Here is a 26344-nt window from a genome sequence, read left to right on the forward strand (position 1 = left end):
TGTCCTCCCAGCCCCAGTACGACACGTTGATCTTCCTCAGGCCCACCCAGGGAGAAAGCCGCTGTGGGGACACGGCAAAATACTAAAAACCCAGAGCAGCCGGATGTTAAAATGCAAGATAAAACAAATCCAAACTCTGCCTCTGTTCCACCATGCTAGGGAATAAATGTCTCACAAATGTACACCTGGGAATCAAAAATGCCATTAAAAGTCGACTGAAAATAATTACACACGTATAATTTCTTATTTGCCTTCAGGATTCAACTTGTAATGTAATGGGAAATGAGATGTCAAGGCTCTATTTGGAACAAACATGTGTATCTAAATCCAGTGGACTGACAACAAACGATGTTCTCATGAATACAGCAGGCATGACCAAACTAAAATCATCAGTACACTTCACAATTTTCTTCCGGTGCCAGGCGATGTGAAGCTGTGGTGAGATGAGGAGAGAGAGTGTTTGCCCAAAAGCATCATTTCCATTAAAGAGGAAGAGTCTTACATTCTGATGTTGTCAGGACAGTTTTTTTCTTGTATAAACAAATCATTATTTATGAGTTATATTTTATGAGCAATTTTCCGTACAGTAAACCCAGGCAGAAAAGACATCTCAAGGTCAATATACTGTATCACGGTGAGCAGGGACGTGCACAGACATTTGGAGGGGCTATTGCTCTAAATTGGAAAAAGGGCCTCCCTCCCCTGTTTTTAATGTAAAAGGTTCATAAAATAAAATGGGGTGGCTGTGCCTCAGTGGATAGAGTGCTGGACTTCGAACCAGGGGGTAGCAAATTCGAGTCCCACAGCAGTCAGCATGTCGTTGTGTCCCTGGGCAAGACGCTTCACCCCAAATTGCTCCTTTGGGGATTGTCCACACTACTGAGTATGTTAGTCCCTTTAGATAAAAGCGACTAACAAATGACACATGTAATGTAATGTAATAAAAACACAACACTGTCATTGCAAATGATACTCATTGACTTTCATGTCCAACTGCTAAATTCGTTATTCAGGCACATTTTTTGTGGTCCATATCTCATTAAAATATCTAATGTTAGTAACTATTAAAGAAAAATGGGGACAATTCTGTTTTAATGTAGTTTGACCATTGTAACTGCTGGGCAGACATAGGCTACTGATAAAATAGGGCTTCTAACTAATTACCTTAAATAAACTCACTAATTAATCAAACCAGTTCAATACTCATGATTCTTATCATTCTTTATGAGCGCAGTAACGGTAAGGTATTTAATTACTTATTTATTTAGAATTCCATAACTTAATAACAGAGATGGTCAAACTGAAGTAGAGACATGGCAGAAATCCTACAATGAAGCGGGGCAGTGAAGTGTTCTCCGTGAGATGGCGATCAAGAAAAGAGAGTGAGCGGCCCCGTTGAGGGAGTTTACGGAGCAAAGTAAAAGACACAGAAAGACAGAAGCACAATAACAGTATATTTAGGTGTTTTTTTTGTAAATAAGTAGTAAAGTCCCCTGGTTTGTCCCCTATACTCTAACGCCAGGCAGGAATTTGGTGTGATCACCATAGCCATATGAGGCCGGACTCGGAGGGCTTTCCTTTGCTTCCAGCTGTCAGATTGTAAACAAAGTCACGTGACTGGGGGCAGATGACAGCGCTGACAAGTTGTGTTTTTGTGAGTTTTTTTTATCGCAGTGAGACGCTACAATACTAATTGTGGGCTTATCGTGTTGATTCGGCCACAATAGAAAACAAAAAAAACTCTCGCTCTCTCCAGAGGGGCAGGTCAGACAAAAATGGCAAACGGGCCGTTGCCCGGGCAACATCAGCCCGTACCTGTGCACGTCCCTGACGGTGAGGGTAGGACTGCTCAATTAATCGTATTTTAATCGCAATTACGATTATGGCTTGCAACGATTACGAAAACAACGTAATCGAAATAAAACAATTATTTTTCTATTATTATTACTACTTATTTTTATTCAACCTTTTTTTTTTTGGGGGGTTTTTCAGTTGAATTATACTTAAAGTTCAGGACAATCAACAGTTAAAAACATACTGTTCAACATTTTTTTCTCCAATAAATTGATGTTTTCAAAGTAATCGTTTTTAATAATCGTGATATCAATTATTCACCCAAATAATCGAGATTATGATTTGTGCCATAATCAAGCAGCCCTAGGTGAGGGTATAAAGAATTTGGAGCTATAAAATTATAAACTAGAACATAGTTAATGCTATGAAAAGACAAACACGTTTACATTTGCCACATAGATTTCCATTCATGTATTTGTTCTTATTAGTTATACAACTCAAAATGTACTTTATAATAGAAAAGTAATACTAAAAAAAATGCTCTCATCAAAGTGAAATCTAAGGCTATGTCTTAGTGTTCATCGTTGGTGCCCTGGTTTGTTATATAAGGCAGGAAGAAGAAACTGTGATGGTGTTATGAAGGATAAAACCATTCAAACAAGGCAAAGTGATGTTTTGATTTTAACAGCCGGATTCATCAGGGTGCAGAATCTCAGAAAGCCTAGCTGTCTAATTGTAATTGTGACAGTGAAATACAAACCGTGCTGTTTGTGGCAGTGCCGAGGAAAACAGATTGATGAAAAATGGTTGAAAGACACAAATTACACAAGCCAAAAGCACAAACGCAATCAGGCATACAACGGTGCAGCATACAAACTCAAAACTGATCAGGAGACAATCATAACAGAATGCATAGCTCATCAGTAGAGCAGAGAATAGCTCGCTGGTCCCTACTATCGACTAAACATCAGGATTTAAGCTACAAACCCAATCACTGGAAACTATTCTGACTGAATTTGACGTACTGTATTTACAGCCAACACATGTATATTTACCTTGTCTTCTTGTTGGAGCTTCTTCAGCTCCTCGAGGACAAAGTCCACTTGTTTGGAAGTGGTGAGCGAAGCGATGTTTCCGTTGAGGTTCTTGCAGTAGTGCTGGGCGTTGTCGTAACTCTCGAGGCTAGAGTTGATCCTCAGGCAGGCCTCCCCCACATGGCTCCACCCCTCACTGCACTGCTGGGCTGCAAAAAAGAATGACGAGGAGATGTGTGAGCCATGGGCCGAGAGAATTTGCAAAAAATATATCAAACATTGAACCTGAAACTACTGATTATTTTTGTGTCCACTAGGGGGCAGCACACACAAGTCATGAACACAACATTTACTTTTATATTCCGTATAACTTGTTGGCTTATCAACACATCCAACAGTTACTGAGCAACAATTGCACATATGTAGAGTCATGTTTCTGGCCACCTGGCAATATACCGTTTATGTACAAAATTCAAATCACTCTTTTTTAGCTCTGTTTTAGTCCCTACCAGTGGCGGCGCTAGGGGTGGCTACTTGGGCTCAAGCCCCGGATGTTTTCTGAAAAGCCCCGGATGTTTCACTTTTATTTTTTATTTTTTAAAACGTCTCGGGAGTAATGTGCAGTACCAGATTCCACCAGAGAGGCAGCCGCTGCAGGACGGTAACCTGCGTACTGCGTAGCCTTCCCTGCCCTGAAGAAGAAGTGATCCTATAGTGCCTGACGAGTTTTAAGCTACTAGCCTATACAGTTATGGATATTAGAAAGTTATTTTCATCGAAGCAGGTGCCACAAGCTGCAGCAGCAGCAGCAGCAGCAGCAGCAGCAGCAGCAGCAGCAGCAGTAGTATCAGCAGCTGACAACAATGTCATCACCAGCAGTGAAGAAATGGATGATGTTTCAGGTTTGTGAATCTAATGGTGATATCTGCAGTCTGGCTGACTGAGTAAGAAGTGAAAAAGAGTAACGTTAATGTTATAGCTAGTAAACATGGATTAACCACACTAAGTATACCCTTATATGTTAGTATGTATACAGAACATGAAAAAAAATGATCCTAAGATGTAACGTTAACCCTTCATACCTCAGTCTACTTTTAAGACACTAAAATAACGTATTCCAATTTGTATTTTGTTTTCGCACGTGGAATTATACCGGTTCTCGTTTCAGTACACATAACAACGGAACCATAGCAACGGAACTGACAGGCAACGGAACTGACAGGCAACCCTCTGAATCAGACTCCGATTGGCTGTGACTGCATCCACTCAGAGTGTCCGATTCAGAAACGTGACTCTTACACTCTTTACGTCACAAACAAAGATGGTGGGTGCGAATAGATCTATAAAACCATAAGCAATGCGCCAGAATCAAGGTGAGACTATCCGCATCCTTTAAAACTCTACGCACATTTGTTTCACCGAAATAAGTAAACAACTATATTTGAGTGAGTTAAGGCATTAGTTTGCTTCATTAAAGGATGTTAATGAAGAAGTGTTCTCCAGTGCCTTTTGTCCGCTTTAAGGTATTATTAAGGTAGGGTTAATGTTGTTCTGAAAGAGCACCAGATTGATGCTTTTAACTTCAATATTTAAAAAAATAATGTTCCCGGGGGAGCATGCCCCCGTACCCCCCTAGAGGAGGCGACGACACCCCTAAAGGAAGTTCGGCCCACCCCCCACTTGTAAAAAAATAGCACCTTACCCCTGCACCCCCCAACAACTCCTGGGCTAAGCCCCGGATCTCCTACAATCCTAAATCCGCCACTGGTCCCTACCAAGTCCCGAGGATGATATTTGACTCTTTAACCCCCAAATGCCCCAGAATGCTCACCGGCTAGTCACTAGCTTTCCAACTCGGTGCTAAGAAGGTTTTGTAAAAGGTGTGTTAGAGCTTTATTGTTAAAAAAAGCTTTTATATTTGATTGATGCTATAAGAGCAGTCCGTGTGAACCAAATGAGTCAAGCTAAATTGAAGGTATGCCACTAGGCGAGACACTATTCATGGTTTACCCTATAATTTGGTAGAATATTATTTTTAAAATGTAATGAAATCCTTAAATGCTGAAAAACAAGCAGTGAAAGTAGAAGACATAATCATGAAAACAGATTACAGCAGGTCTGCCTTCCTCCAAACCAAAGAGGATTTAAGATTTGGGACCGTTTGTGTGCGTGTGCGTGTGCGTGTGCGTGCGCGTGTGCGTGTGCGCGTGCGTGCGTGCGTGCTTTCACAGCTTCAGCAGGAGTGTAATCTGCACTTATTTGCCTCAGAGATGGAGTGATGTTTGGATGCCAAATTGTCTGTTAATTAAGGCTTCTCGTAAAAATGTGGTGGGCGCACACTAAGATGTACAAGTGTATGTGGATGCACATATCTATTTTGTGTGTGCAGATCCTGCCTCCTGAGATTGAGACATCCTTTCAGGCATTGGAAATAAACACACAAACACACGTATCCACTCCCTCTGCAGCAACAAGCCCTTTGGCGACAAGGCTTCACAAACTGGATAAAGTGTCAGCAACAATTCTTCAGATTCAGTCGGTTTCAACGTTTGGGAGGGGGAGTAGAGGCTGTTTGCTAAATAACTAAATAACCCGACAGACCTGATAAACAACATCAGGATGAAGACATTAATTTCCTGCAAATACTAGATGATGTGTTTAAGTCAGACGTTTAATAAAATGTGCACATCAAATGTATATTTGACAAGAAGGGAGTTCAATAAAGGCACACCTCTGCCAAGGCCATGCCCCAGGGCCCTTTTCTTAATCCCCCTCCTGCCAGCAGTGTGTGTGTGTGTGTGTGTGTGTGTGTGTGTGTGTGTGTGTGTGTGTGTGTGTGTGTGTGTGTGTGTGTGTGTGTGTGTGTGTGTGTGTGTGTGTGTGTGTGTGTGTGTGTGTGTGTGTGTGTGTGTGTGTGTGTGTGTGCACGCGCTAACACCCTTACCCGCAAACATCCTGCGCATGCTGGCCCGGAGCAACAGAGGTCATCATTAAAATATGATTTTTATATTTTCCCCCCAGAAGGTTTAGTAACAGTTAAGGAAGTGCTGCAGCAGGGAGACGGTGAGAGGCTTTCTAAACAACAACGAAGAAAGGTAACGTTTTTTAAGAAGTTGATGAGGTAGAAGCTTCAGAAAAACAGTAGAGGAAGAAAGTGCTGTATTGTGTCCAAGTGGTGTTTGTCTTTTCTGTCCATTTCACATTTCTAATAAAGATGGTGCTGCCTGGAGAGAAGAGGGCTTATTACCTGGATAGATTTTAAACAATACTTACACACATGGTCCCTTGTTGGGTTGTGTGTTGTGCAGAACGACAGGAGAATTGCAGGTTGTTCATTGGCCCATGGTACACCCTTCCACCAAGTTTTATGTGTGAGAACTAAATCCAAAGCCTTCAATGTGATGGTGTGTGTTTTTGCGTATGGAAATCAGCTTGGGGGCTCAGCGTCTTTCTTACCTGGCAAAGCGTGGCACTCTGACTGATTCTGGTCCCACTGACAGTTGAGATTCACCGAGCAGCTCTTGCAGTTGGCCATCTTGGTGCACACCTGCTCGTTGCGCACCGGACACTCAGTGAAGTTCCTCACGTTCTACAGACAAAGAGAGTAAAATAGAAAGGAGGACAATAAACAAAAGCTGAATTTAAGAGCAGAGATTGTTCATGCGAGTAAATATCTTCTCCACCTTAAAGATATAGGTCTGTTTGTCCTATGATAGAATTGATTGAACTCAAATTACATCATGTGGACGAAAGGAAAATGGAATGAACTCTTCCTAAACAAAGGCACTATCAATTGATTTGAACAGTGATGATGCACAGAAATCTCAAACTGTGCAGTGTTTGAGAAGACCAGCAGTGCTCTGCCGCCCCCTGGTGGACCACTCACAGCGGTGCAGTTGCTGGAGGCAGAGAGGCACTTCTTGTCGTCACACCACTGGCACCCGTTGGTGTTGGCAGTACAGCTGGCACAGTCTGAGAACCGGTAGCAGCGCTCGTCCACTGTGACTAAAAGAGGGAGAGGGACAACGGAGAGCAGCAATGAGTGTGTATATGGATGAGGTCCATTTCATGATAATATCTTTTGGGGAAGTAAAACAATAATATGTCCTTAGAAATAGGAAGGAACACTTTGTAACTCAGCTTGTATTACATTTGACAACTCAAAAACAGGAACATCCTGTGAAAGTACTGAAAGATTAAGTCTATTATTAGTACCAGACAAAGCTGACAACTTAATTCCTGTGTAGTCACTGTAGAGGAAAAACCTGGAGTAGGATAAATGCTGGGAAATATTAATAATTTCAAAAATAGAAAAGAGGAATCCTCTCTCTCACCAGCTTTAGGGGGGCAGAATGGGGCAGGAATAATGCTCGCATTAGCCATGCTGGGTTCCCAGGGGAAACAGTGACCTCTGCTCCAGATGCAGCGCACCCCTGGCCCAGCCTTGACACACCCCTCCTCTGCCAAGAAGGCCTGGCAGCTGGGGGGTCGGTAAACAAGCACATCGTTGAGCAGCATGCCGGAGAAGCCCCCGAACACGAACATGGACCTGGATATGGGAAAACATGAGAACAGAGTGTAAACAAGATTGTTATTTTAAATTCCTTCAGGAAGGGACAAATCAGTTATCAGAAAGTGCAACAAAGTCAAAATAATGAAAGGACATAAAGACGGAACATTCTTTCATTGTGTTTGATAAAAGATCGTTTGGGAAGAGGTCAAATGTATGATAGAAGAGATTTTATCATTGCAGGTAATCATGGAGCCTAAGTGTTTTGTGTTAGGGTGTTACCCAAAATAACACAAGGGTTAGGGTTAGGGAAGAGAGAACAAATATTTTTTAAATGTATGTCGAAACATATGGCAAGACGCATGATAGCACTTTTCATGGAAAAATGTTAACAGTCCAAGTATTGGCTAAAAGAACTGTCTCATTAGAGAAAATAACCTGTTCAATTAAAGGAAAACAAGAACTATTTAAAAAAGTATGGGACCCTTCCCTTAACTATCTGGAACATGCGGATCTAGAGAGTACACTGGGTCAGCAAATTGGAGATGATTAATGTTCCTCTGCTGGGAGAAGGATAAAAGCCTTTCATATCTGCCTACATGTTTGTGAAGTTCATTTTATTTATTTATGTGACTTGTAATGTACTTCATTTTGTTATATCTTGTGGATGTTTGTGTACTGTCTTATATATTGTCTATATATGCTAAAACAATAAAGAAAGGACATAAAGACATTTAAAAGGATGCTGGGATGGTAGTTTGTTTGTGGCATCTGTCCAGTGTGTTTTAGTTGAAACTCAAAAAGTGACACTCACCCATTGCTAACCACAGCAGAGTGACCAAAGCGGTTGACATCCCTGTGCAGGTCTGGTTTAGGCAGGACCCTCCACTCATCACAAGCTGAGGAAAACACGAGAACACATGTCAGAGACCATTTTATTTGTGCTTTTAAAAATTGACAGTGTACATTTCTGCAAATACCCGAGACCAGAGACAACACACATTATTCAAGCTAATGAAAACACCACTGGAGGCCGTTTAAGAACAAGAGTCCTACCAATGTCGTAGGCTAGGAAGTCCGCAGAGAAACACTTGGCCCCGTTGCTGAGCGATGTGTCGTTATGTGTGTTGCCGCCGAAGAAGAGCAGGGTGCCGCTGAGGAGCACAGCCGAGTGCAGGTACCGTGGAGAGCCGCTCTCTCTCAGGATGAACCTGGAACATATGCGCGACAAGTGTGTCAAGGGCAACTGTGACAAGAAAACGTGTAACCGACAGTGTCACATACACAGACATGCATGCATAATGAATATCCGTTGATCTACCATGTCCGCGTGTTAGCGTCGTAGCGGTAGAGGTCGTCAACAAGGCCGTATTTGTTGGCAGGAAATGCCTTGTAGCCTCCGTGAACATACACACTGCCGCTGGCACTGTCGAACGTGCTGCTGTGGCCGTAACCTCCCTGGGGAGAGGCTCCTTGAGTCTTGGGTATTACCCACGTGTTGGATCCTTAAAATATAGAGGGATTCGTTTAATACATAGGAAAAAAGGGAAGGAATCAAATGATTTGCACAGTCTAAATTCTTCAGAGACAGATGGGCTCTTCACCGTTACAAAATATTGATATTCTTTGGCAGGAAACAGACGGGCATGAGTGGTTGGCAGCAGTTTGTTTTGTGCACTTATTTTGTAGATTTTGATTTCCTACATTTAACAAATTGTCAAATTACAAATAGGCTACAGTGCTTCCAAGCTTCTTGTATCGCAACATTTAATTGTGAAATGTTGAGTTTATTGTGAGTTCACACACAAGTTGTTTTGCTTATAGGTTTTCAATTGTTAAAAAGAAATATTCCAAAGTACTAAAAATGTTTGACAAACCATTACCAGACTCAGTGTGACTGCAGTAGGTGTGCAATTGAGCTCAGTTTGATCAAAACATTATCAGAAAAATCAGCTGTTAAACTGTTTTCTCTTATTAGCAGGGGATATTCATATTATTGCCAATTAAAGTTGCCGGGAATTTCTGTTTTGCACTGTAATTAAATACCACGCCTTACCCAACAATCAGGGTTCGAGTTATGTGGGAGCCAACATTTATGTAAACACAGTTCCATTTGAGGGGAGAGTGATTAGAAAAATATGCATGATTAAAAAGAAAGCACATGTTAACTAGGTGAAAAAAGGTACACTTTTAAAGTCTTTGCTGGTGCCTCAAAGAGGAGCAGGGGGGAGAGGAGGGGGACAGGTGAGGCTGGTTCAGGAGCACAGACACACTCGCAACTATAAATGAACCAAAAATAAATAAATAAACAAGTTTCAATGTTTTTTCATATTGGATATGGTATGTTATTGGTTATGGCCATGTTCTTATGATTATTTAAATGTATACAGTTATGTTTCATATGGGTGTTTCCATAGATCTAGTCTCTTTATTTTCCCCTCAAAATGCACCAGATTGATGCATTTAACTCAAATTAAAAGATATATCTTACCCCCGGACCCCCCTGGAGGACTTGAGGTCCAGCCCCACTGAAAATATGTTCACATGGATAGACTCCTAAATACATTTGTACATGTTTTTAATTAGTAACCTATGTCCATTATGTTTATTTTTGGGTAGTAGATTTAAGCTATAGGGCTATCACTATGGGCAGCAACGCTGTAAATATTGACAAATAAATCCAGCAAAATTGCAAAAAAACAAGACTGGTAGTGGCCTAGCTGAGTGTGCGTCAACGTTTTTAAGTTTTTCATAGGGGTGTCAAGTTAACACGTTAATAACGCGTTAACGCAAAAAAAAAATAAAGCCACTAATTATTTTAACGCATGTGTATTTTTTGTCCTCGGCCGCCCCGTAATTTCAGAGTGCATCAAGTTTAAAGTACCTTCTACAAGCTGATGCTGACAGCCCCCGCTCCTGCCGTCCGCTTGCTGTGTTTAATATTCATGACAATATTTGTCATTGTTCAAATGATAATAAACATTTGCATAAAGCATAATGTGTCCACTCATATGTTGATAAGAGTATTAAAAACTTGAAAAATATTCCTCTAAGGTACATTTAGAACAGATACAAAATGTGCGATTAACTATGGACAATCATGCGATTAATCGCGATTAAATATTTTAATCGACTGACAGCCCTAGTTTTTAAGTTTTAAGTTTTAGTTTTTAAGTTTTTAAGTTTTAGTTTTAAAGACCCCCATAGAGCTCAGTTTATAACTCGAACCCTGCCTACAATGTAATAAACGTCATAATAAAACAAACGGGAGCTGGTAGAATGAGAAACAAACAGTTACTTAAAGCTGCGTGACTCACTCAGGTTGTACTCCTGGACGTTGCTGACGTAGCTGTAGATGGGGGAGTAGCCAAAGATGACCAGCATGATGGCCTCGCCCTCGTCTAGTAGCACGCAGTGGGCCGAGTGCCCTTCCACCGCGTAAATCTGAGTCTGTGCACCCCCCGCAGGAGTTCTCCGCTGCCACGTCCGGCTGGGTAAGTTGAACACCCACAGCTCCTCCGTTGCGTTCATCAAACCCGCCTCCAGCTTCCCCCCGAACATGTAGATATCATCCTGAGGAGAAGAGAGGCCTTCAAATAAGCTTAAAGTGATACCTGCTGCTATAAAAGTGGATGGAAGGTTAAAGTGCGTCAAGTCAAAGTCAACTTTATTGTCAATCTTTCAGTTTGTGTTTACAGACAGAAAGATCGAAATACCGTTTCACACAATCCCAAAAACCAAAACAAATATAAAAAATATGTACTTACCTATACACAATCAAAATACACATTTATACATATGCACACATTAAGACCTAAATAAAAGCACAACAATCGATATATACAAAATAAAAGTCACTTCAATATCTTTGAGAATGTACATTAGTGCAAGACTGTCCAGAGAAGCGTTGAAATAAATACTTTTTTTAAAACCAGAACATAATGCTAGAAAATGTTCCTTTTCAAGCCTGTTTTGTCGTAAGTCCTTCATCTACTTACTGTTGAGATAAAGAGGAATATTGCACACTGAGAATATGAAATGTTCCCATGGATATATTACAAACATGCAGTGTTTCCCCTATATACAAATAGTGGCGGCGCAGCACCGCTGCTGAAATATGAGCGCCGCTGCTAGAAGGGCCGCCTTAATGCACGGGCTGACCTGGGCTGAAGCCCAGGGGCCTACGGAGATCCGGGGCCTATCATGAGCCAATTAATTTATTTTTTATTTCGGGTGTTTTTTGTTTTTTTTAAATAAACAAATTCTTGGCTTTCAGAATAGGAAACTTTCATTTCCAAAATCACACGATAAATACATTTTTGAATCTTGTAAAGGGAAGACGACAGCTCTCCCTCGCCACTCTGCTGTTCCACAGCGCCGCCCCCCCTCCCTCCACTGAAATTATTATTGTAAGACGTAGAGTAATGATAGATAACACAGCAAGGTCCGTTACAGTTTGTTTTCATCTGATTTTAAAAAAACAAAGTCTTGGCTTTCAGAATATTAAACTTGTTTCGGCAAATTCAGATGATAAATACAACTTTGAAGCTTGTAACGGCATAATTACAAGCGGAGAACGGAGTAACGTAACGTCACAGCAGGCATAACAACAGCCGGTGTTTCTCGTGAGTGTTTTCCCCGGGAAACAAACACAATACACACAAACGCAAATATACACAAACACACACACGTCAGTATGAGAATATGTTTCACATGTGACTTATTCAAATTGCGAGTGATTGAGTGAAGAAAAAGTTTGAGTGGCGCTCGGAAAAGGAAATTGTTGAGGGAAAAGGAGTTTCGAGACAAGCAGCTGTTACAAAAATGCCGACGCTTACAGGTTATTTTAAACCTGTAGGCCAGGATGAGGAGGAAGGACAGATAAGTTCTGTACCGAGCGGTAGCGGTGCCGGCCGCGGGGCCTCGGAGACAAGTAGGCCGTCTGGTTCTGATAGCGATGGAGTAGCGGGAGAGGAAAAACAGACAGGAGGGACATTATCTGTTGGAGGAGATGGAGGGGACGACGAGGACTTGCTACGTGGAGGGGAGCCAACGGCAACCGGACAAATACATGAGGGAGGCCCGATACGTCACTCATATGGAGGAGAGGACCAGGCGCGTGTAGAGCAGAGTGGAGAAGTGCGATCACAGAGCCTGCCGAGGCTATAAATGACTTTGATTTGTTGTTTAAATAGGGGGCCTACAAAAACGATCAGCCCCAGGGCCTGATGGCAGGTTAAGGCGGGCTTGGCTGCTAGGGGGCACCAGCCAGGTGAGGTACCCAAAAAAAAAAAAAACTTTTTTCTTAAAATAATAATAAGTGGCAACCCTTTTTCATTTTTGATTGTTTGTTATGTAGATTTGTAGTATTTGTGTTACTGGCATAGGCGAAACAGGCGGTCGCCTAGGGTGCCAGATCTGGGGGGCGCTGCGCTGGTAGCTCTGGGAGGGAAAAAACATTTTTGACCGTTGGCCCTCATCCAAATGTTCGGCCTTGATGTAACAACATTCATAATTAAGTAAATGTAATACCCTTTTTACCCTGGTTACACGTTTAATTTGCCCTGTACGGTGGGCGCTGTAAGTGATGAAAGTAGGGGATGTTGGCTTATCAGGCGCCCGCAGCTCACAGCCAAAGTGCGAGCGTGGTAGCGAGAGAGCGAGCAAGGGAGAGGGCGCACCGGTACCGGCGCTGTTGTTATTAGAATCTGGTGCTAGCTGCGCTAACGGATATAAGAAGTAGATGTTTCTACAACCAGGGTCACCAGTCTGACAGGAGAGCTCTCCTGTCAGACTGAGAGGCTCAGTGAGGTTAAGGACTCTCTGAGTATTTAGATAGTTAATTTTAGTCTAAGTTATCTCAGTGGGTCTCTCACGTTTTGACCAAAAATTATGTAAACACATATTTCCAAGGCACTCCTTTATAATTATTAGGATAAATAAAAACAGGTTTGAAATCATTCCAATGTATACTTAACCAAAAATATCGTTTAAAGTTGGAGAGATACAAAAATATGCATAAATAAATCAATGTTAACTCGGTAAAAATAAGATATGAATGAACAATAAAAATAAAATAAGCTACATTTATTTGTTATTGGCTATGGTAGGTTATTGGTTATGTTCACATACTTATTTGATTATTAAAATGTAAACCGATCTTTTTCATATGTGCGTTTTAGAGTTGTACCCCCTACATCAGGTCTCTAGTAATTGTGTGCTCAAAGTGCACCAGATTGAAGCATTTTACTGGACCCCCCTAGAGGATGTGACGTCCACCCCCCAATTCAAACATGTTCATACAATACTGAATACATTTGAAGCCATTTTGACGCCTATTACCTATGTCAATAAGTTTCTGTTTTTGCAGTGTATTTGTCTTTTGTAGAGATTTTTCATTTATTCTTTTCACATAAAATCTCACCTAAAATCTCACCTAGGGCAGCAAATTGTCTAGAACCGGCCCTGGTACTAGGCCTCAAGAACCTTTCTTGTGCTGACACATGGCTGACACATAGAAACAAATTGGCGGGGCGCACTTCGCACGCGCACACACTAAAAAATTCCACGCGCTCCGCGCTCACATTATGCTGGGCCCACGTTCCTTAGCACCGCTGCTATGACTCCATCCTAGAGGAAACACTGAGTCATGTGTCTAAGCTTTGTTTATAAAAGACATGTAGCTATTTGAAGATGACATTATAATACTGAACAAAAATTCCCAGTATGAGCAAACTTTATTTTCTCTCTTTCGCCTTTCTAATTCTGCCTCCCTCCTACGGACAGTTGTGGTGTTTTTTTAAATCCTACTTTACCCAGAGAGGAAGAGGCCTGCGTGTGTTTACCTGGTAGGCAGCGAGAGTGTGGCCGTATCTTGGCACGGGGCCACCACTGACGGGAACGGTGCTCCAGATGCCACTCTCCAGGTTGTAGCTGCAGAGAAAAGCAACAGAACATTACACTCTAATGCATGAACACTTCTGAAACTTATTGAATTACCTGCACAAATGTTGATGTCCTTCCCTCACTTCAAGTACATCTATTTTCACCTCACGATCAGGTGATTTAAATCACAAACGGTGGCAATTTAACTCAGTTCTAAGAGGACATGACTCAGCACATACTGTAAGTCAGTTCTTAAGAGCCCTCCAAGAACACTTAATACTCAATTAGGCTAAGTGAATGCAACACCTATACATTCACAAAGCACACCATTGAAACTTTAAATCCGGCACTTAGTGGTTTGGACAAACAGTCCGATGGAATTCTTAAGGAGTCATCACATTTTCCTGCATTTCTCCCTTTAGCTGTTTTTGCTTAGATGTGTATACGATATGTGAATATTTAAAGTAAGGGCATGTTCAGAACTTAATCTAAGACATGAGCTTTTAATGGAGTACATAAAACTCTACCCAGGCTTTAGTGGAAACGAAAATGATTGAGCAGTCAGGGCAGGTTTTGGTGTTTTTGTTTGTTAAACCCCATTTCACGGTGGACTGGACAAACTAACTAAACACTTCCCATTACCTCCACCAGTGTGATGTTTTCAATTTGGTTTGTTTGTTTGTCAGCTGGATTGAGGAAGAACTACAGGCCCGATTTTAATAGAACACGGTGGAAGGGTGTAGCATGGGCCAAATAAGGACACATTTCATTGTAGTACAGATTCAAGCCATGGGGCAGATGGGTGCAATATTTTTCACCCATTGAAATAGCCCTGACAGAGTTCTGGGTTCCCCTACTTTGGATGTTGCCATTACATCTTTTTTTTTTTTAAACGGATTCTTTGCATGTGGAAAAATAAATATTATGCAACATGACTTACTTGAGAATCATCTGGAAGGAGCTGTAGTTGAACGTGTATCCGCCCACGACCCACATGACCTTTTCCTGCACCACAGCCTTATGGGAAGCTCTGGCGAGTGATGTGCCAAAGGGTTTGACGCTTGGAAGAACCCAGAAGGACTCTGTTGAAGGAACAGTGAGAGCGCAGTCTGGGCCTAAGAGATAGGATGAGAAAAAAACAATGTTACTCGAGATCTCAGCTCAAGATTTCTAAAATAAAAACACATAAAACTATTTTAAGACCAAGAACTTCTAGCTAAATCTATTTAAGGGATGGGACTTTTCAGAAGTATCCGCCACATATTTGAATTCCTACTCATTCTGAAGAGCAAACATGCCTCTAAACAAAAGCATTACCACTCCTTAACCGAACATGACAGGCAAAGACGTGTAAATATGTTAAACTTTGTGTGAATGAAGGCCGTGCTGAAAAAGCGCATGCCTCTGCTAATGATACTGTCAACTTTCATCACGTGAAAGCATTTGGTACCCTCCAGCTGGAGGCACATAATAATAATAATAATAATAATAATAATAATAATAATAACTGTCACGGGGCTTACCGATCAGCATTGTGACACAAAACAACACAGCTGTTCACAATTGTCTGCTAACACAGTCTTCATCTTTTACATAACCATTACAGCAGACATGGGAGGAGCGGCAGCATGGGATGTTGAAAGTATGTTGCACATGAGTCATACAGTAAGTGCGTATTATGAATGTGGGGAAATGACTATAGTTATTATTATAAGTGTGTGAATGCTTAACAGGTGCTGGGACTTCTTATTGTTAGCTTTCCTTTAAATCATTTATTTTTATCGCTAGAAAAACCATCTAAAGAATGTATTGCAGTTGGGATGTATACAAATCAGATTCAGAATATTATATTTATCCCGGGGGAATTGTGTAACATCAAAATGTGCTCAATTTCAGAATAAAATAAATGTAGAATATAAATATTGAGGCAGAATGTGCAATAGAAAACACATATATACATAACATAACATAGGAAGTTCAAGTAAAATGTCTCATAAATGAAATAGAATACAAATATCTATATAAACATAAGAAGTTAGTGTAAAAATGTACACATAGCATTACTTTTTATTTATTTTACCTTTATTTAACCAGGATAGGTCTCGTTGAGATTTTAAATCTCTTTTTCAAGAGAGTCCTGGCCCAAGAATGGTAACAGCACAGTTTTACAGTTACAAACAATTAAAAAACACACAATCACAACACAGTCATACACCAAGTTTAGCCAAAGCATTTACAGACACAGCGGCCTGCTTTGAGGTCAGTTAAAGTTGCTTTGAGTGTTTCTAATGAGACCAGCTCTCTGAGTTTCAGCTCAGTTTGAAGCAGGTTCCAAGCTTGAGGGGCAGCGTAACTGAACGCCCTTTTCCCAAGTTCAGTACGGACCTTTGGTACAGTTAAAAGGAAAAAGTTCTCTGAGCGAAACCGATAGGATCCAGTGCATTTTTTATTTATGTACATACTTAGATAAGGGGGAAGAGCACCAAGAATAGCCTTATATATAAGGATGTGCCAATGTTTCAGTCTACGCGTGGTCAGGGAAGACCATCCAACACGAGTGGATAGATTGCAGTGGTGCGTCAAGGATCTGAGGTTTGTGATGAATCTCAGTGCACCGTGGTAGACGGTGTCCAGCGAGTGAAGGCACTGAGAAGATGCATTCATATAAACCACATCTCCATAATCCAGCACAGACAGAAAGGTTGCAGACACTAGTCTCTTTTTGGCCTCATAGGAAAAACAAGACTTGTTTCTAAAGAAAAAACCTAATTTTATTCTTAATTTTTTCAAGAGTTCCACAATGTGTGGTTTAAAAGAGAGCGAATTGTCAATTATAATTCCAAGATACTTATACTGCAACACAGATTCAACCTGCGTCCCCTGCAAGGTGGTGATAGGAGGAAGGTTCAAGACCTTGGCTTTTGCTTTCGAGAACATCATTAGGTTTGTCTTGGCAGCATTTAAAACAAGTTTCAAATCACACATGTTGGATTGTACAATGTTAAAAGCATTCTGGAGCTGACAAAGAGCCTGCTTCGGGGTGGACGCAGAACAATAAATAACTGTATCATCAGCATAAAAATGCAAATTTGCATTCAAAACATTGTTATTAAGACTGTTAATGTAAATAATAAATAACAATGGTCCTAAAACAGATCCCTGTGGCACACCCTTGAATACCGGAAGAGATGTTGAAGTTAAGCCTTCTGCCCGCACACACTGTGATCTGCATGAAAGATAATTCTTGAACCAACAGACAGCCTTACCTGAAAGACCGATACTAACAAGTCTTTGTAACAGTAAGGCATGATTCACTGTGTCAAAAGCCTTTGACAAGTCAATAAAAAGTGCTGCGCAATGCTCTCTATTGTCTAAGAAGTAAATAAGATCATTTAATACTTTTAAGGCAGCTGTTGTAGTGCTGTGTTTTTTCCTAAAACCAGATTGAAACTCAGATAAAATATTATTTATTGATAAAAACTCTTTCAGTTGGAAATTGACCAGTGATTCCAGTACTTTATTTAAAACACATAATTTGGAGATGGGTCTGTAGTTGTTCAGTGGGAGAACAAAAGCAGATTTCCAAATAAGGGGAATTTCGTTTGTCTCCAAGGACAGATTAAAAAGATAAGCCAAGGGCAAAGCTATAAAATCAGCTGCTAACTTTAAAAAGTACGGCTCCAGGTTGTCAGGACCTGCTGATTTTCTTGGTTCCAAATTTTTCAGGGCTTTATGCACCTCTGAAACTGTTACTGGAATAAAATTAAACGGTTCACCCTCCCAGATACCACCGTCAGAGCGATCAGTGGCTCCTTGAGCTATGTTCTGCGAGGTAAACAGAGAACCAGAAGCAATAAAATGTTCATTAAAACAACCAAGCATTTCTGCCTTATCAGAGATTTGAACAGAGTCCTCCTACAACATATAACATGTCAATTACAATATATACATTGGTGAATTAGCCATTTTTTTCAAGCGGTTTGGCTGCTGATCATAAAGTAAATCCTAATACTAGTCCATTCACCATTCCGTTGAGTGGTGCGTCGTGCAAGCAGTCTTTCACTAAAGCTTCTTATTTGCCTGACCACATGTAACATTCCATGGCATAGTAATTAAATCACACTTAGTTTAACACACTTCAAACCATCAGTTTGGATCTGAAGGTTTGCAAACATCTGTTGAGTTTAGACCAGGGGTGTCCAAACCTTTTTACAGAAAAACATACAAAGGGCTGTGCCCCTCATTTAGGTTAAATTATAATTCCGCAAAATCAATCAAATGTAGGTCAAGTATGCTTTCTACTTGAAAACATCACAGCTCTCCATAGGGTCTACTTTATTCTGTTTGCAGCTCATCCCTTAAAACAGAAGCCTCCGATTGCTTATAATATGGGGAAATATGAAGGGTTCTATTTAAAGCTTGTTATGGAAATAAAACTAGGATTTGTTAGAACATGTTCTCCGCTCTAATTGACTGAATGTATTTGAAAAGTGGGCTTATTAACTATCGTGTAATATAGGCTCACATATATATTTAAGAAGTATAATATAAGACAAGCACGAGTTTCAGGTGGGGGCCATATTCCATTATACTTTGAGAATTTGCTGAGGGCCAATTAGAAATGGACAACGGGCTGCATTTGGCCCCCGGGCCGTAGTTTGGACACCCCTGGTTTAGACGGCGCTGTCTGTTACCTTGCCAGCTGTCGTTACAGACGCACAGCTTCTCCCCGGTGAGGTCGCAGTAGCCGTGGTCGGGGCTGCCGCAGTTGTTCCTGCAGTATGGGATGTCACAGGCCTCTCCTTTCCAGTACTTGTCACACTCACAGTACACTCTGCTGGCGGCCGAGTTACCGGGCGTGCACTTCCCATGACTGGAGCAGTTATTGGGACAAGAGTTGATCCTGGACAGAAGGAGGTTTTCATTAAGTCAAACACTTGCATGCGCTTTTCAGGCCACGCACAGAGCTTTACTTGGAGAATGGGGAAGATTTATGAGTATCATCCGGCATTTGGCAAAGGAGCTGGGGATAAAAGGATTGGTAATAAATGAAAAAACAATCGGGCAGGTCACTGGACATTAGTGGGGATTGTTGCTGCAGGTTTTTAGTCCAGCAGAAAAGCATTTGTAGCAGCTTTTTTTGTTGCTGAAATGTGGGACGCAGAAACATTAACCATCCATCAACAGCAAGGAGGAATAAATGGAACTGGTAAGCAGTCCACTGTAGTTTATTATAAATAAAACGAAATGTCTTTAACACAGGTGAGGGCCTTAGATGCCACATCAATGAAATGAGTTCTTCCTGAGGAGTCCAAATGTAAAGATATAAACAATGTAAGGTATTATTTTATGGTAGTTTAAGCTTCAATGTAGAGTCTGCATACTTACGAATAAAATATTTCAAACCCCGTAAGGTTATATGCAGCATCGCTAAAAAAGTGAAGTAGTGCATAGCCCGAAGTAGTCTCAACCTCAGGAACCGTCTCATTTCCTCGTATTTCCGGTATGATGAGACCACTGTGAAAACAATGCAGAACATTCACTTTCTGATAACTCACCCCAAATGTAGTTTACAGTAAAGTACCCATATGTTTCTGCTAAATCAGGATGACCAGACACATGATGCATTAAGTGATGATGAGCTACAACAAATTGCGAAAAGCTCATGTCTTAAAAAAAAAAAAGAATACATCCATTTGGAATTGTTTCAAACAACCAGTATTTGTGGCTGATTTTAAAATGACTTCAAAAGAACCATAACGTTTCAATCCACTCTTCTTTACCTGAAAACAGCAACCAGCGGAGCAAATATCGAGTCGCCATCGTAGACGTACATATGGTCCCAACTACATTCTGTAGCAAAGTGGTTAAATCTTAACCGAAGAACCGCATTTGGACTGCAGAACAAACAATTAAAGACAGGGTTTAGGTTTCATTTATAAACATTTCAAAGGTGGGGTAGGTAAGTTTGAGAAACCGGCTCGAGATAAACTTTTTGTTATCTTCCATGGAATGCTCTTAACATCCCGATAGCGATTGAATATCTTAAGTGCTTTGACAAAAACTCCATAAAAGAAATTCATCTGTGGAAGCCGTAGTACTGTAAAAAGCACGACCAATCATCTGAGCCGGCCCGGCTAAAATAACTGGATGGCCTACCTGCCTGTCAGCCTTCCATCTGTGCACAAACTTATCTCGTGCCCTCATTGGTCATGTGCGCGTTCGTGTGTGTTGGAGGAGGGGCTCTGTATAGAAGTGCCAGATTTTTTCCGGCTGTGTATTTTCAAATTCTAGCGCACTCGAGCTGGTTTCTCCAAAATTACCTACCCCACCTTTAAACAACACACACATTTATTTTACAACTAGCAGGATATAGACATGTGAGCCTCCCATCGAATAGGATGTCACGTGTTATATCAACTTATTTATGACATACTTAAGCATAGAAATACAAGAATAAAAACAGTAAATATACATGTTATTTTTCAAATAGGATGCCTTCTCTTTCTGTTACATTGATAAAGTTTTCCGAACAGCTCTGTCCTTTGTACAAAAACAAGTAGCAACAGACACAGGGATTCTTCCGCTCTCCAAATGATTGCTGATTAAATGTAGCAGTCCAACAGAGTCGCTGTGTGATGCTGTGTAAGCAACAACATGACACTCCTTTCAGCAAAGATACACTGCATAATTGAATTTGTCTGTGCATGCGCAGCTTCTGTAAGGCATGCCAATTAATAAAAGTACTTACAAGCCCTCGATGAGCCATGTGCACTTTGTTTTATACTTGTAGTTGATTGGACCATCTGTGAGATATCCTGAGGGCTCCGTCAACCTGGAAGATCAGAGATCAGCAGTCAGCACAGAAGTCATGTGTTGCCTTAGGTTGAATGTGTAAGGTCATATGACAGAAATATATTTGTAATCCAAAGAAACAATTCTTCTTATGGTCATTCAATCACACTTGGTTGATGTTTATGCAATCCGCTGCAAGGTACATTTCTTTGTTTGCATGTCAAGTCAAAGAAGTAAAAGTAATGGAAAACATCCTAAATAATGATCTTGTTGTGTTGATTTCAAGACAGTAGACATTCTGTAAAACATAAAAACACTAAAAGAAAAAGTCAATGTTGGTTTAAACATATTCCATACCACTTCATATATTAAACATAGCTTTTTAAGCGTGAGCTAATGTCTGTCAAATCACTTATTGAAATCCTATAGACATGACCCTGAAGCGGCCCAATAGCAGGTCCTGTGGTCATTAAAAACAGTCAGAAATCGCAGAGATGTTCAAAATGCTAATTGTATTTCATAACCAGTAACACTATTAGTTGGTACGGACAAATGATGCCACCCAAACATTTTGTTCATCTTTAAGTGCATTTAGAAGAGTGTTGTGTAATTCGATGATTTCCAAAGTTTGACAAGTAACAAATCTTATTCAAAATATTTATTTTTGAGTATAAAAGTTAAGAAATGTGCCTTGTGAAGCAGCTCTCCTGTCCAGGTTCAAAGTCTTCTATGAAAGAGAACTGAAGCATAACGAAAGAGTCACACACTGCATTCAGTAACAAGCTTCAAAATAAGAAGCCAAGAAAACGGTCAGTCAGTCCAAAGTCAATTCCTGTCGACCAAAAAACTCAATAACGGAACCCTTCTTTCTGCCCATGCCTGAAACATTTTTTATTTGTTTTCATATTCTTCAAGCTAAATACTACTGTAGTGTGTCGCAATTAACTTTTAAGTCAACCTTCGTCACTCTCTGTGTGTAAGCCGCCCACAAAACTGTGCAAACAAACTCGGAATGAATTGAAAAGAAATGAGGGGACTGATTACTTGGTTTAAAACTAGTTTCTAATAGCTGTGACGTTTGTTTTTTTTGTAACAGATTAGATATGAGATACTTAGGTTTGATAACATTCAGTCCTTGAAATCACTGGAACACTGAAAGCCGGATACTTTTTATGACTCTGAAAGCTTCACAGATACATATTGGGCTGTTGTGGGTGGTCTGAGTAACACCGGGAGGGAATTCTATTTATTTGTATGTCCACAGCAGTCGCTTTAGATGCAAAACATGATGTAAGACACATTCAATTCAGAGGTTTTGCCAAGACAATGGAATCAAGATGGGTTAGTAACCAAGATGCATATTATAATCTTGAGACATGGCTTCAAATACTTCCTGAAAATTGTTTTGTTTACTACTCACATTACTACAGGAAAGCATGTTATATGATAGGTCCGTTTGGGGTTTATCTGCAGATTGATAGAGTTTATGCAAAGCCTATTGATCATTATAAACACCAACCAGCAATGAATTAAGGCAGAGTAGACATCCAGGAGTGATGGATGTTTCATGCCGCACTCTGGACCTCCCAGGGAAACCCTATCCTGTTCATGAGACTGTCCCTAAACGCTTTCTGTGCTTTCATGTTTAAAATCAGACATTTAAACGGATAATATCAAAAAGGACTTTGTGATGATTCATAACTCACAAGATACGATTTCACAAGTGTTAAGCAGGAAGCCAAAACATGTGTTAATACAGCAATGTGTTAGGATCATGCTTGTCCACATTCAACTGCTAACAAGGGAAGCTCACAGTTAAATTCTTACATTACAAACTCAGTCACATTCAGGACCAATGGTAATGACTGTGATCAAAGCGTTAGATGTACTGAGAAGCCGTTGGTTGTTCAAGTCAAGAGTCACTTTCAATATGATTATAGCATAGTAGTTTAACGTTTATCCTTTGGCCACTTTTGTTTTCCTGCCTTCTCCTAACTACTACCTATGAGCAAACAATCCCTAACTCATTGCCTTTATTGTGGGGTTGACATGGTGTTTTCTTACATGTGCATCGTATTCTTCAATTTAGGAACAAAAGATGTCATCCCCATAGACAGGCTGCATGGCATATGCTAAATTAGTTGCAGATGTTTCCTCTAAGCCACAGTAGGCTCTTTTCTCTGGCAGAAGCTAAAGGAATTTATTTCTGAAAGGATTTTATGTGGAATCAATGCAAACGCAATGCAAATACAACAGTGTATATTAGAGCCTTCTTTTTCTTGTCTATGCTCAGAAGTGCAGATTGATTGTGAAAGATAATGGTACATTCCTTTCTGTACTAGTCAACTTTAGACATGCGGGTATATCTCCAAAGATACACTGACAAATCACTAAGCCCGAATTGAAGGACTGTGGGAGGCTACAGGCTAAATAAGACATTTTAACTAAACAATTAGTCAATCCACCAAAGCCTAAAGTAAACTATAAGACAGAAAATAACGGACATAAAACGTTGCAGTTTATAAACAGTGAAGATGTAATGCTTTTCATTGCGTTTTATGCTACTAAGCTGAATTTCTTAATCTTGTGGACTTTTAGTCACACTGAACACACACTGAAGCCTGTGACCTAAGATTTTCATCGCCTTAATACTCTGTAGCTATGTTCGTATGACAAATAAAGAACCTTGAACCAATTTGTAATGAATAACTCTGGGTTTTGTAAATTGTGGTGGCTTTTCTGATACTTTTGTACACCAAATAAATATATTGGTTACAATAAATTGGATAATGTCATCAAATAGTTTTGCTAGTAATCAATTCAAGTATTTGTATTCAGATATGTTGATCAAATATTAAAATAAGTCTTGAGCACTGTGTTCAAAAGGTCTGTGGAGGCTGCTAGTTCATTCAGAGAAACTGTTTACATTGTGAGCAACAGTCTGATTGTTTACTGAGTATTTAAAAGGCTTTTCTGTTAGTCCTGTCAGACAGTTATTGTAAGACATGTTCCTAAAATCCTGTGTGCACCAAGGATTGTTTTAGCTGTGTGCCAATATCCTACTGACACTGTAGTTTGATGGAAAACAGCCTCCGATTGATCCCATTTGATCCTAACCTACATTGGGAGGCTCTGACACCTAAAGTAATCAGATGTTCAAAAATAAATCACTTACTTGAACCTGCCATGGCAGTACTGACACTGGTCTCCAACCCATCCTCGGTCACAGACGCAGGATCCGTTGATACATTTTCCAGAGAGACAGTTCTTGTCACAAGGTTTCGCCGGGGAGGCGTGAGTGTACAGTACAAAGTAAAACAAAACACAGACCACCAAGTATCTGTTGATACCCCGCAAGTCGCCGTGGGTGGCTAGTTTGGGTCCAAAGAGTAACAGTTCAGTCTTACATTTCCCACCAGGATCCATTTTTTCCTCCAGGTCAACCAAGCCGAGTGAAACACCGGGGCCTTTAGTTCTGCTTTTTGGGGAAAAGCTTCGGCTGTTCAGGGTGCTTCAATTAAAACAAAGAAGTCCTGCATATTCGTCGAGTGCTAGGCATACTTACATTTAGTCTTAGCTTAGCCTGTGTACAAAGCAAAATGGCTATTAAAACGTAACGTTAGCCAAGGGTTTTAAAGGCTGCCTGTTAACCGCATGCATAGATTTGGAGTGGGAGGAATTCCCTTCACCCCACCTCTTGTTGGGAGAACCTACAGAAAAAGCCGAGCATCGATTAAAGCTAATTTAGCAGCTAACTCGTTGAATACTGTGCCTAGCTAAAACATTATTCGTTACTCTCCGTAGCTTATTTGCTGTTTTCTCTGCTAGGTAATTAAACGTTACTGCAATGATTCAAGACTGCTCTCTTCCAAATGCCATTTAAGCAGCCATTTTAACGCGTAAACAATCCTTCAGACTTAAACAGGGATGTACATTATAACATGCCATGGTCTTTCCACAAACCACCGTGATTTAACCGTATCTTGTCCACAGTAGAACAAAGGGGTTGTGGTGTTTGTAGACCCAGTGGAAAGGCTGCCGCAGTCAACATGGATGTGGTGTGATGTGGGAACTCGAAGGCTATTCTTGCCGAATGGGGCATTGAGCAAATACTTTGAACTGTTGTTGGTCCTTCTGGTCTATTCCCACGGCATTTCAAGCACCTTCAAGCGTAGACTTCGTTGGCAGCATGTTGTGGTAGTGTCTCCTTGTATTCCAGTAGGACAAAACACCGCTCTTGTGCTCAAAACATGACAAGAAGGCAGCGATGGATTTGCTAGCGCAGCGACACTAGACAGTTCATTAGGTTGGAGAAAACTAAACAGAAGCTGCGCACGCGCACTGGGGACGGGTTGTATTTAAAGGGACAGTGTCACAAAAGACCCTCCAAGATATTTAATGCGGCACTTAAAAGCTGGAAGTGTTATAAGTCTTTCAGGTCAAACAATATACAGTACTGTACTGTTAAAGTTCACAGTGTATGACATTTGGAAAGACAAATATGTCTTGCAAAACTTTTTTTTAAAGATTAACCATTTTATTTTCAACCTTCTTTAATTCTTCAAAAGCAAATTATAAAATACAATAACTGTGGATAACTATTTTCCTTATTCTGGTTTACTGTATTCGGCAAATACATGGGCATTTAGGGTAAGCAGTTCTAACAATATATGAAAAGTAGCATAAACTATCCCATTGCAAATGACCTAATTTTTGGTAAATACTAGATTCCCCGATATTGAAAATCTCCAGTATTTCTTTCCGAATATCAACTCTGCTGTTTAAGGCATTGAGTGTCATCTCTGTGCAGTTGAGTGTTAAAAATGTGCACTGGTTTAGTGAAATAAGTGTTAGTTTACAGAAAAATGTGTATCAATTTGAAATTCATACATTTCTTGACTCTTAATGGCACATACTGGAACACCATTACCAGGGAAGTGACAGGGAAAAGGTAAACACATTAATCAAATAATAATATGAATGATTATGTCACAAAATTGTCAGCGCTTGTCCTTGCAGGCAAGCTCATGGTTGCTATACGAAGAGTTAATTTTACAGCTACAATTGCCCTGCTGAACCTGACCAAATCAAAAAGAAAGAACTTCCGCATCTGCATTTTTAATTGCATAACATTTACATTTACATTTGTGAAATGATATTCTCATCATATGTGGTCCTCCTGGCACACCTCAGGAAATTAACACACAATGTTATAGCAAGGTCAAGGAGGGACAGGCTCGTTTCAATAAAAGTCTCTTATCATTCATTCTTTTGAGGAGGCTCTTTTGTGCCTGTAAAGCACTCTAACATCAGATGCAGTACATCT

At 40.5% G+C, this 26344-nt stretch overlaps 1 protein-coding gene across 1 annotated transcript in view; it reads right to left on the bottom strand.

The window, feature by feature from the left end:
- The window catches only part of atrnl1b (attractin-like 1b), a 74953-nt gene extending 49619 nt beyond the window's left edge, over positions 1 to 25334 (bottom strand). Inside the window, exons 1-16 of the mRNA XM_079658475.1 lie at positions 24194 to 25334; positions 20975 to 21058; positions 20007 to 20120; positions 19612 to 19740; positions 18918 to 19126; positions 15164 to 15338; positions 14184 to 14271; positions 10656 to 10911; positions 8660 to 8843; positions 8395 to 8549; positions 8153 to 8237; positions 7163 to 7377; positions 6715 to 6833; positions 6285 to 6417; positions 2850 to 3037; positions 1 to 61 (exon numbers count right to left, since the gene is read on the bottom strand). Of these exons, the coding sequence (XP_079514601.1) occupies positions 1 to 61; positions 2850 to 3037; positions 6285 to 6417; positions 6715 to 6833; positions 7163 to 7377; positions 8153 to 8237; positions 8395 to 8549; positions 8660 to 8843; positions 10656 to 10911; positions 14184 to 14271; positions 15164 to 15338; positions 18918 to 19126; positions 19612 to 19740; positions 20007 to 20120; positions 20975 to 21058; positions 24194 to 24444 (2446 nt within the window). The 5' untranslated portion in view covers positions 24445 to 25334. The remainder of the gene's footprint in view (positions 62 to 2849; positions 3038 to 6284; positions 6418 to 6714; positions 6834 to 7162; positions 7378 to 8152; positions 8238 to 8394; positions 8550 to 8659; positions 8844 to 10655; positions 10912 to 14183; positions 14272 to 15163; positions 15339 to 18917; positions 19127 to 19611; positions 19741 to 20006; positions 20121 to 20974; positions 21059 to 24193) is intronic.
- Between the last annotated feature and the right edge of the window lie 1010 nt (positions 25335 to 26344).

This window comes from Notothenia rossii (assembly GCF_949606895.1).
Source record: "Notothenia rossii genome assembly, chromosome: 11".
Classification (NCBI taxonomy): domain Eukaryota; kingdom Metazoa; phylum Chordata; class Actinopteri; order Perciformes; family Nototheniidae; genus Notothenia; species Notothenia rossii.